The sequence below is a fragment of the Schistocerca nitens genome, chromosome 4 (assembly GCF_023898315.1).
Source record: "Schistocerca nitens isolate TAMUIC-IGC-003100 chromosome 4, iqSchNite1.1, whole genome shotgun sequence".
Lineage (NCBI taxonomy): Eukaryota > Metazoa > Arthropoda > Insecta > Orthoptera > Acrididae > Schistocerca > Schistocerca nitens.
Window position 1 is genome coordinate 108,873,507 of NC_064617.1, and position 12,861 is coordinate 108,886,367.

The 12,861-nt window shown below is 42.4% G+C and overlaps 1 protein-coding gene across 2 annotated transcripts in view; it reads left to right on the forward strand.

Moving 5' to 3' along the window:
• The window catches only part of LOC126251590 (15-hydroxyprostaglandin dehydrogenase [NAD(+)]-like), a 153,491-nt gene that overhangs the window by 94,095 nt on the left and 46,535 nt on the right, over window positions 1–12,861 (forward strand). For both annotated transcript variants that reach the window (XM_049952122.1, XM_049952123.1), the window contains exons 4-5: window positions 4,940–5,063; window positions 11,789–11,895. In XM_049952122.1, coding sequence (XP_049808079.1) covers window positions 4,940–5,063; window positions 11,789–11,895 — 231 coding nt within the window. The remainder of the gene's footprint in view (window positions 1–4,939; window positions 5,064–11,788; window positions 11,896–12,861) is intronic.

Consider the following 12,861-nt stretch of genomic DNA (forward strand, 5'->3'; position numbering starts at 1 on the left):
GTTGTATTGCGAAACCGTCGAATGATGTTCACGTGTCAAGGGCACGCTAGCTGGATACGCCGCTTTCGGCGAATATTTAGTATTTGTACGATATACGAGAGAGAATTGTCAAAGCATGTGCTTCGATAAGTGCCGAAGTTATAAGGAATACCACTCAATCCACGAAAAGAAGATTGCAACACTGCATTGATACCAATGGTCATCACTTCGAGCACCTTATGTAAATGGACGTTCATGCCACCTTTGTGACCTTCGTTGAGCTTCAAAGACTTTACTGTTACAAATCATTGGATTCGCCTCGATAGCCGCTATCAAAAACTCAAAAAATAAGTACCAAACTATAGCATCTCATTACAAAAAAAAGTCGACCGTCATATCTCCGAAGCGACCCCACCTTGCACCAAAAAACCAGGGTCGTATTATGACCCCCGTTGTCCCATGCAACATTTGTCCCATAAACTTTTCAGCTACTATCATACTTTTGGAGTTATCCTAGATGGCAATAGTTAGTGACTCACCTTGTATATATTGACAATACGATCACAAACCCAGAAAAAATTTATTGAACGTGACAATGGCAGCAGAAGCCTACGACTATAAATGTGTCAAATATTTGACCTTAAGAATGCAAGCGAGGAAAAGTCTAGGCTGTGTTTGAAATTATGTTTAAAGTTTGGTGGAAGTCACTAAGTACTCACTTTATGCCGGCGGCAGGCATAAAACGTCATCCGAAATTGTATTGAATGTTTTCTCAGAAAATTGTTTTGAACAATTCGTTCATGAGCCCACTCAAAGCATACTTGACCTCTTAGCAAGAAATAATCCTAGACAAATAGGCAGTATCATGACGGATACAGGGATTAGAGACCACAAGGCAGTTGCTGCTAGGCTGAATACCGTTACGCACTGAGTCATCAAAAAGAAACGCAAAGTACATCTATTTAAAAAAAAACGATAAAAATTCTCTTAACACCTTTTTAAGAGACAGTCTCCACTCCTTCCGTTCTGATCATGTAAGAGTAGAAAAGATGTGGAATGATTTCAAAGAGATAGTATCGACGGTAGTTTAGATATATATACCACATAAATTAATAAGTGACGGTACTGATCCCCCATGGTACACAAAACGGGTCAGATCGCTGATGCAGAAGCAACGAAAAAAGCATGCCAAATTTCAAATCCCCAAGATTTGCAAAGTTTTGAGGAATTTAGAAATATAGCGCATACATCAATGCGAGATGCTTTTAATAATTTCCACACTGAAACTCTGTCTCGGAATCTGGCAGTAAACCCAAAGAGGTTCTGGTCATATATGAAGCAAACCAGTGGCAAGACGCAATCAATACCTTCAGTGCGCCATAACAACGGTGAAGTTACTGATGACAATGCCACTAAAGCTGAGTTATTAAACACGGTTTTCCGAAATTCCTTCACCAAAGAAGACGGAGTAAATATTCCTGAACTCCAATCAATAATAACTGCCAAGATGGGAAAAGTAGAAGCAGATATCGTTGGTGTAGCAAAGCAGCTTAAATCTCTTAATAAAGGCAAGGCTTCCGGTCCACATTGTATAGCAATCAGGTTCCTTTGAGAGAATGCTGATAAAAAAGCTCCATATTTAGCAATTATATACAACCGATCGCTCATAGAAAGATCTGCACCTAAATACTGGAAAATTTCTCAAATCACACCAATACCCAAAAAGGGAAACAGGAGTAATCCGCTGAATTACAGGCTCATATCAGTAGTTATTGCACAATATTTGCAGTATTGTTTTGGAACACATACTGTATTCGAACATTATGAATTACCTCGAAGAAAACGATTTGTTGACACATAATCATCACAGATTCAGAAAATATCGTTCTTGCGAAACACAACTAGCTCTTTATACTCCTGAAGTGATGAGTGCTATCGACGGGATGTCAAATTGATTCCATATTTTTAGATTTCCGGAAGGCTTTCGACACCGTTCCTTGCAAGTACCTTCTACCCAAACTGCGTGCTTATGGAATAACGCCTCAGTTGTGCGACTGGATCCGTGATTTCCTGCCAGAAAGATCACAGTTCGTAATAATAGACGGAAAGTCATCGAAAAAAAGGGAAGTAACATCTGACGTTCCCCAAGGAAGTGTTATAGACCCTCTATTGTTCTTGATCTATATTAATGACATTCGAGACAATCTGTATGGCCTTCGAGGTTATTTTTCAGATGATGCTGTCATTTACCGTCTTGTAAAGTCATTAAATGACCATAACGAATTGCAAAATGCGTTAGATAAGATATTCCTATGTTGCGAAAAGTGGCAGTTGACCATGAACAAAGAAAATTGTGAAGTTATTCATGTGAGTACTAAAAGATATCCGCTAAATTTCGATTACGCGGTAAGTCACACAAACCTGAAGGCTGCAAATTCAACTAAACACCTAGGGATTACAATTACAAATAACCTAAATTGGAACGATAACGTAGATAATGTTGTGGCTAGAGCAAACCAAAGGCTGCGATTCATTGGCAGAACAACCTATTCTAGAGTATTGCTGTGCGGTGTGAGATCCGCATCAGGTGGGACTGACGGATGACATCGAAAAAGTTCAAAGAAGGCAGCTCGTCTTTTATTATCGCGAAATAGGGACGACAGTGCCACAGATATGATACGTGAATTGGAGTGGCAATCATTAAAACAAAGGAGATATCGTTGCGACGGGATCTTCTCATGATATTTCAATCACCAGTGTTCTCCTCCAATTGCGAAACCATTCTGTTGGCACCCACCTACATAGGGAGAAATGATCATCACGATAAAATAAGAGACATCAGGGCTCGCACAGAAAAATTTAAATGCTCGTTTTTCCCGTGCGCCGTTCGAGTGTGGAACGGTAGAGAGATGGTTTGAAGGTGGTTCATTGAACTCTCTGCAAGGCACTTTATTGTGAATAGCAGACACTTTCCGAAATACTATTTAGGTATCTACTAAAAATATAAACCGCAATGCCTACGCAGCTGATATGCGCAAAAATGGGATAATCCTGCATGAAGGAGGACCAGTGATAGCAAATGAAAGGGTGCAGAATGCCATCCAGCGTCCGACTGGCAGGGATGGATAACAGTGAATGCTATATTCATTCATCGAGATTAATTATGGGTGTAACAGGAAGTCAGCGCCACAGTCAGATCACTGCGAAGAGTCCAAAATTGCCACCATAGCTGAAATATCATTGTGCATCGTTTATTTACACATACTTAAAGAAACAAATGTTTTTCAATGGAAATAATTGGATAGGAGTGTACTGCTATTGACGATCAGGCTTCACAGGCTAACAGATGTACCAGTGAGGAAAAATTACATGTCTTCTGATATTTAGAAAGTCACTATAGGCTTGAGACGAGCAAGGTGTATAACTGTGAAGTGTGAGAAGTGATCGCGGAACGTGACGGCATGTTAACCAGCTACCAGTGTTGTCAATCTGATGTAACTCTGCGTACCTGTCGTTTGCCAATTATCTTCTTCAATTAAGCGTAACCCTTGGTTCCAACGTCATCGACGATCTGCCTCACGTACTAGTATCTAGACCTGCCTTGCGGTTCTTACCGTCTTCCGTCATTTAAGCTTTTCTATCCAAGAGAGATGCCCACAGGGCTCCATCTTAGGACCCATTTATTGACACATTGCAATAGAACGTTCAATGAAGCTGTCAAGTGAGATTGAGAAATAGAGTTGAGCGCTAGAACAACGCGGCATTGTCTGTTACATATTCATGATTCCTGTGGTACGAGAAGCAGATAGCCGCTTGTAAAATTGTGTACATTGCACCTAATGCGAGACAGTCACGCAGGAGAGGCTCCAGCAGGTTATGTCACTAAGGATACACGTTGTGACACGGTACTGCGAATACCTCACTCTGACGATAATTTCACAAAGGTGTGTGATAAGGCGTACAAAGTCATTTATAATAAGCCATCCATTCTCTCTCTTCATCTACTTGTGTGCTTTACTAGACTTTTTTTGTCATTGATTGTTGCATCTTTATTCCTTGGTAGGCCAGTCCATATGCTCTTCTACAGTCCGCTGTACCATCACGTTTCAAAAGCGTCTCATCGTTTCTTTTCTGTCTACTCCTTTATGCATATTTCGCACTTATCCAGAGTGATGTGCTTCAAACATAATTTTGTACGGATTTGTTTCTAGTCTCAATGTTTACATTTTTGCATGTCTTTCTGCAAGTTTTGCCAATAAGTCATTCTTGCTTTTTCATTTTTTATTCACGTTATTTACAAAATAGCAAAATTCGTTCATTCCTAGATGTCGCGCTTGTGCATGTTTAGTATTTATCCATCCAATGTGTCCACCTACTGCAAAAACTATTATTTTAGTTTTCTTTTCTTTGTGTACAAACGTCTATACAAAAATATTTCTATCATAGGTAGTCAGTACCACAGTGTCCCACTTCCATGTCCTGAGTCACTAACGCATGGTGACGCTCAACTGGGAGATGCCCTAGTTTGAATCCTGCTGGTGGACGATGGATGAAATTTTCACTGATAGTATTTGGCTGACAAGGGGAGAAAAGATGGTGGTGTAACGCTCCTGAGCACCAGACTTTGCGCCAATGGATTAAATTCCAAACCTCTCAGGTCTCATGAAGTAAGGACATGTGACATTGTTGATGGTGATTCATCAGCTGGATGGGAACTCTGAACTGCCGACCCAAATGTAAGACAACACTACACACAAATCCATTACAATTACCTGTCTATAACAACCACACATATCGGAAAACTTTTACATATCTGCAAGGGAAGGAATCCTTTTTGACTAGGTAGCTGAACCAACCTCTTGGGATCTCTCATACAACGGTGGCATATGACTTAACATCTTTTAAATGGAATTCTTTCCATTTTACTGAGCATTGGCATGTAATGTATCGCTGTGAGCAGGTGGCGGTGGTGGACGTGGATGCTGCTGCGGGTAGCCGCCTGGTGCAGGGGCTGAGGGCCGCAGCAGGCGACGGGAGCGCCATCTTCCTGCACGCTGACGTCACAGACTTCGCGCGCCTCCAGGGTGAGTTGTCCTCTTCTGCCCTTTCCACTGCACTCACCCACACACAACACATATGCCGAAGACGCAGTTTCGTACATCGTGACGTAGCGAGCCATTGTATGCTGGGAAAGAAAATCTTTGTCGATTTGGCGACCGTGTAACCTCTCAGACTCTGTGACCCTATACTTTCACACGACTCTGGGGTTCATCTCTTTGCGTAACAGCCCACTGCAGAAGCTTTTACTTTCTTCTGTAATGTGTTGATGCTCTTGCACGCACGCTTCCTCCATATGCTGTCTAATATAACCTGTGGAAGCTTCTTCATCTCTGCAGTTGCATCCATTCCAACCTGCTTAGTGTATTCTAGACTTGCTTTCCCTCCAGAGTTTTTGTATGAGGGGTCACCTGACACTAATGCATAACACAGCCAATCGATGGCGAATGATTTTAATGGCTGCCTACACTGAAAGCGAAGATCTCAACCCATGCAATAAGACCACAGGTAGCGTATGTACCGACACAGATTTAACATACCGGACTTTGATACAGATGTTCCCCTCATTAATTTGGGTAGCATGTTTCTAGTTCATGCAGGAATCAGCTTTATTTCTGTTTCCTCACAAGTATACATTACGTGAGTAATGGCGTTTCAAAAATAATACAGTTGGGGATAGCGTACACCAGTGGTCATTCAAATTGCAACATCAGATTAATGACGAATTTTACTTATTCTGCACATACGTCATAGGCAGGCCACGCGGGATTAGCCGAGCGGTCTCAGGCGCTGCAGTCATGGACTGTGCGGCTAGTCCCGGCGGAGGTTCTAGTCCTCCCTCGGGCATGGGTGTGTGTGTTTGTCCCTAGGATAATTTAGGTTAAGTAGTGTGTAAGCTTAGGGACTGATAACCTTAGCAGTTAAGTCCCATAAGATTTCACACACATTTGAACATTTTTTGTCATAGGCAGGAAGAATATATAATTACTCCTGTAGGGGATTTGTGTGAGAACTGCAGTACTCATAGCTCTGGCATCTGGCAGCAACGATGATTACAGACTGGCAAGGCATCAACTTAAGCTGGATTCGGATGAGAGATAAGCGTATATCATTTCACGCTGCTTCAGCTCTGTGCCAAGAGTCATCGGTTGTAGTGGCTGGTAACAGCCAGTCTCTTGGCAGAACATGCTCACATGTTTCCATTGGGAGAGACATCACAGAAAACACAGTCCAGAGCAACAGTCGAAAAACCACAGAATCGAGATATAGCAGGGTGACACAGGAAAACGAGGTACTGCCTTACCTCATTCAGCGGCAACATTAGAAGTATGTCGAAGACAGGGCGCAGCCACTAGCCTTAACTCGTTAGAAATGTGTCTCTTGCTGTCCCAGTCATCCGCTGTGTGAAGTAGAGGTTACAATATTCCTTTGTTTTGACAAGATGTGCTCCAGTCTTTGGTTGTAACAGAGTATTTGTACAAGCGAGGTTTGTCGCTGGAAATGTGCATGTCCATCACATGTCGAGATTGTTCTCTGTAAACAACTTACCTTGATTATTCTAAAGATGTCCCTTCGCTACAGTGGAGGCGCTCACTCGTGGCCTTGTACAGCTGGAAATGTGCATGTCCATCACATGTCGAGATTGTTCTCTGAAAACAACTCACCTTGATTGTTCTAAAGATGTCCCTTCGATACAGAGGAGGCGCTCGTTCATGGCCTTGTACAGAAGTGGTGCTGTAATTGGTGATAATTGGAAGATATCCTTAATTAATTTGCAGTAAAGAGTACACAGCAGTCCTTTTTCAAGGATGTCTATTGTTAATTCCTGTGGTTTTTGATCACAGCACAGTCAACACTACACCCCGTGGGTGCACAACATATCATTTAATCGTAAAATTTGAAAACACTCTCAGATTCAATCTTTAACTAGCTCTGGCCCACGTATGTGATAGCATTAATCAGCGGCCTGTGATTAAGACTTTTTAATTCAGTGATTCACCCCGTGGGTGTGTATAAATATTACACAGTACCTTTCAAATTAAGGTATCGCATTTAAATGATGTTTATTGAGAGAACACCGTGTTATGGTTCTCATTTGAAGGAAAAACGCCATTCAGCGACAGGATAGTTGCTTATCGAGAGTGTGGTTTATTGTTTCACATGAAAGCATCTCTGTTTGGAGGCTCAGAGGAGATATATATATAAGCAAAGATGATGTGACTTACCAAATGAAGCGCTGGCAGGTCGATAGACACACAAACTAACACACAAAAACACACAAAATTCAAGCTTTCGCAACAAACTGTTGCCTCATCAGGAAAGAGGGAAGGAGAGGGAAAGACGAAAGGATGTGGGTTTTAAGGGAGAGGGTAAGGAGTCATTCCAATCCCGGGAGTGGAAAGACTTACCTTAGGGGGAAAAAAGGACGGGTATACACTCGCACACACACACATATCCATCCACACATATACAGACACAAGCAGACATATACAGAGGCAAAGAGGTCGACAGACACACAAACAAAATTGAGAGTGATAGTGATTTTTAATGTTCCCAAATAAAAAGGCAATAGGAACACTTTTGAACTTGGTGCTTACATTTGAGTGCTTAATTTGAAGTCCACATCAAACCCACCAACAAACAACAGTACCTCCATTATGACAGCTGCCACCCATTCCACATCAAACGGTCCCTTCCCTACAGCCTAGGTCTTCGTGGCAAACGAATCTGCTCCAGTCCGGAATCCCTGAACCATTACACCAACAACCTGAAAACAGCTTTCGCATCCCACAACTACCCTCCTGACCTGGTACAGAAACAAATAACCAGAGCCACTTCCTCATCCCCTCAAACCCAGAACCTCCCACAGAAGAACCCCAAAAGTGCCCCACTTGTGACAGGATACTTTCCGGGACTGGATCAGACTCTGAATGTGGCTCTCCAGCAGGGATACGACTTCCTCAAATCCTGCTCTGAAATGAGATCCATCCTTCATGAAATCCTCCCCACTCCACCAAGGGTGTCTTTCCGCCGTCCACCTAACCTTCGTAACCTCTTAGTTCATCCCTATGAAATCCCCAAACTACCTTCCCTACCCTCTGGCTCCTACCCTTGTAACCGCCCCCGGTGTAAAACCTGTCCCATGCACCCTCCCACCACCACCTACTCCAGTCCTGTAACCCGGAGGGTGTACACGATCAAAGGCAGATCCACGTGTGAAAGCACCCACGTGATCTAGCAACTGACCTGCCTACACTGTGACGCATTCTATGTGGGAATGACCAGCAACAAACTGTCCATTCGCATGAATGGACACAGGCAGACAGTGTTTGTTGGTAATGAGGATCACCCTGTGGCTAAACATGCCTTGGTGCACGGCCAGCACATCTTGGCACAGTGTTACACCGTCCGGGTTATCTGGATACTTCCCACTAACACCAACCTATCCGAACTCCGGAGATGGGAACTTGCTCTTCAATATATCCTCTCTTCCCGTTATTCACCAGGCCTCAATCTCCGCTAATTTCAAGTTGCCGCCACTCATACCTCACCTGTCATTCAACAACATATTTGCCTCTGCACTTCCGCCTCGACTGACATCTCTGCCCAAACTCTTTGCCTCTGTATATGTCTGCTTGTGTCTGTATATGTGTGGATGGATATGTGTGTGTCTGCGAGTGTATACCCGTCCTTTTTTCCCCCTAAGGTAAGTTCTTCCACTCCCGGGATTGGAATGACTCCTTACCCTCTCCCTTAAAACCCAAATCCTTTCGTCTTTCCCTCTCCTTCCCTCTTTCCTGACGAGGCAACCGTTGGTTGCGAAAGCTAGAATTTTGTGTGTATGTTTGTGTGTCTATCGACGTGCCAGCGCTTTCGTTTGGTAAGTCACATCATCTTTGTTTTTAGATATATTTTTTTCCCACGTGGAATGTTTCCCTCTATATATTTGAGGCCAATATGATGTTAATTGCATGCCGCCTTCATCGTGTTGCAATTTTTCTGGCCATCAGTGTATGACTGCACTCTAGCCAAAAACTTCCAAGGGCAGACATTATACAACTTTTCAGATTTTATTTATTATAGCCTAAACAGTAAGTTGCAAAATTGTTTAAACAATGCCACCCTAAACCGCAAATGTTGTTCTTGGTATCTGATTTAAAAACTGGAAATTCTGAGGAAAACAAAAACACACTACACTTCTAATCATCTGCTCTTCGTACAAATTAGGAATCTGGCTTTCTAATTGGTACCCGTATGTGCATAAATTGTGCCAACGTCATAAACTATGTCCCTCAGATTGAAGAAATGTACTAGTTTAATTTTAAGGAAATATTCCTTATTTTAATTCTCACACCACTATTTGAGACCATTGCAACTTTTTCTCTCCTTTTCCCATCCCTGCACACCTTGTATGAGTCCACATTTTGCATTTTATGTACCTCATCATTCATTCCATTCAACTTCGACATGTTTAAACCGAACATCATCTCTTCCAGTTTAAGAATATGATCTTCCAATTGGTTTTCAGCTTTGTTGTAAAACAATTCATTGCGTTCAAAAATTTTTACATCGCAGTTTGAATTTTCGTTTTCATTTTCAGCATATATCTTAACTGTTGGCTTATGCACATTTTATATTTAATCCCTGATTCCATCTTAGAAATACCCTTACAGCTAAATGCATTTCGTCTGTGCTCCACATTCCATAACATCTTGTTGTTGCCATAATACACAAAATAATTATTTTGAATTCATAACTTAGGATAAAGAACACCCCAGAAAATTCAACACATCATTTCTAAATATTATGCCGCACTAATAAAGCTAAATCCATTTTTTAAATCTCAAAGCTACCATATTCGACCAAGTTCTTCAAATTGCACAAGTACAATATCGGAAACGTATAGCCATACTTTACAGGCTACGCCACAAGTTCATCTTTCTAAATTTCCTACAAACTAACCACAAGGAAAATACGCTGAAGCGCTAATAAAACTGGTATACGCATGCGTATTCAAATACAGAGATAGGTAAACAGGCAGAATACGGCGCTGTGGTCGGCAACGCCTATATGAGACTACAAGTGTCTGGCGCAGTTGTTAGGTCTGGCAGGTTATCATGTTTCCAGTGAGTTTGAACGTCGTATTATAGTCGGTGCACGAGCGATGGGACACAGCATCTCCGAGGTAGCGATGAAGTGGGGATTTTCCCTGCGACCATTTCACGAGCGTACCCTGAATATCAGCAATCCGATAAAACATCAAATCTCTGACATCGCTGCGGCCGGAAAAAGATCCTGCAAGAACGGGACCAACGACGACTGAAGAGAATCGTTCAACGTGACAGAATTGCAACTGCCGGGCCATCAACAAGTGTCAGGGTGCGAACCATTAGACGAAACATCATCGATATGGGCCGAAGTTTCACTAGTGTAACCTTGATGACTGCACTAAACAAAGTTTTACGCATCGTCCGGACCCGTCGACACCGACAATGGATTGTTGATGACTGGAAACGTGTTGCCCGGTCGGACTAGTCTTGTTTCAGATTGTATCGAGCGGATGGACGTGTACGGATATGGAAACCTCATGAATCCATGGACCCTGCATGTCAGCAGGGGCTATTCAAACTGGGGGAGGCTCTCTATAACGGTGAGGTGCGTGTGCAGTAGGAGTGATATGCGACCCCTGATAGGGTATAGATGCGACTCTGACATGAGACACGTACGTAAGCATCCTGTCTGATCACCTGCATCCACTCATGTCCATTGTGCATTCCGACGAACTTGGGCAATTCCAGCAGGACAATGCGACACTCCATGCGTACAGAATTGCTTCAGAGTGGTGCCAGGAACATTCTTCTGAGTTTCAACACTTCCGCTGGCCACCAAACTCCCCAAACACGAACATTATTGAGCATATATGGGATGCCTTGCAACGTGCCGTTTAGAACAGATCTCTCACCGCACCCCTCTCCCCCCCCCCCCCCCCTCGTACTCTTACGGATTTAATTTATGGACAGTCCTTCAGGATTCATTATCTCAGTTTCCTCCATCACTGCTTCAGGCATTAAACGAGTCCACGCCACGTCGTGTTGCGGCACTTCTGCCCGCTCGCAAGGGCCCTACACGATATTAGGTACGTGTATCAGTTTCTTTGACTCTTCAGCGTACATTCATGACTGTCTAAAAACTAATATTAGCTCCTGTATTTTCACCCATAAATGAAACATTATGTTGCCACTTACCTTATAACAGTAATTCTCAAAACTAAAACGTAATCAATGCTGACCGCTAAACGCATGGAGCTCCGAGAAGCTCACGCTGACATCACTAAATGTCAGTTAATACAAGAGTTACGAATTTTATAACATTGGTACGAATTAGGAGCCGGTAAAATATAGGCAACTCTCTCCTACTTCCTAATATTTAGATTTACATTCCATGTTACCATGTTTCTCTTTCTTAGATAATCTTATGTTGCTATTATCAGTCTACATTTTATGTCTCCCACCTTCCTCAGTTTTGTGCCCAGTAACTGAAAAACATCTAAACATAGATGTAGGCGTCTATAAGGTTAATTCTCTGAGAGTGTTAAGATTCATTTCACTTGCATGAAGCAGCTTTCTTTGGTGCCCTCCTTGTTCTCCATCATTACTACAAGCGAATTTTCATCCCCACTGTGATACCACAACAGTGACGCACCTTCTCTCTTTTCGTCAGCTATTTTTAATTGTTATTTCTTCTGTTACAGACGCATTTGAGATGGCGAAGGGGACTTTCAATGGGTTGGACATCGTCATAAATAACGCCGGTGTCGGAAATGATGTCGAGTGGCAACGAGAGATCGATATTAATTTGGTGAGTGGTCGTTTCCTATTTCCGCCCTTGCATTGTTACCTATGCTTGGGACCGATTAATGTTTGAGCGCCGGCCGAAGTGGCCGTGCGGTTAAAGGCGCTGCAGTCTGGAACCGCAAGACCGCTACGGTCGCAGGTTCGAATCCTGCCTCGGGCATGGATGTTTGTGATGTCCTTAGGTTAGTTAGGTTTAACTAGTTCTAAGTTCTAGGGGACTAATGACCTCAGCAGTTGAGTCCCATAGTGCTCAGAGCCATTTGAACCATTTGAATAAGTTTGAGCCGACGTTCAGTGTAGCACATGTACTCCTAACATCCACCTTGTTGACGTCATCTGTGAGATATGATGACTTTGATGACTGCAGCTGATTCCAGGTCTTTGATCTCGAAGTTCACTTGAGTTGTCAGGTTTCCTAGCTATATACGAGGTAAATATTAATAAATAAAACATTTCTTCATAGTTTAACATTTATTTTGGGAACAACCAAACGAAGTGGCACTTGTCATCCAGCTTGATTACACACTGTTGTAAACTTACATGTCGTTGGATTTCACAAAAATAAAAATTAACTCTTTCTCATGTGACGTTTGGCGTCTACACAAAATGTATTTAAAGATATCATTCACTCAACCAATTTAGGAGATGTGATTTCACAAAACAAAGTATCAATAAGTATATAATGGAATTACTTTGCCTGGAGACTAGTTCCTTCCAGCCTCATACATTTTTTTTTTTTTTTTTACATCAGTCTTCTGAATGGTTTAATGAGGCCCCCACGAATTCCTCTCCTGTGTAATCACGCACCTTCTCTTTTTTAACCCCTAGACCACGGGTGACATCGCAACTAGAATTAACTTAGAATTTTGTGCTATGTGACAGTGACTATACACTTAAGGAGGAAAATAACTTTCGCATAATGTGTCACTGCCAAGTAACATGGCTCGATGAAATTTGGAGCATACATACG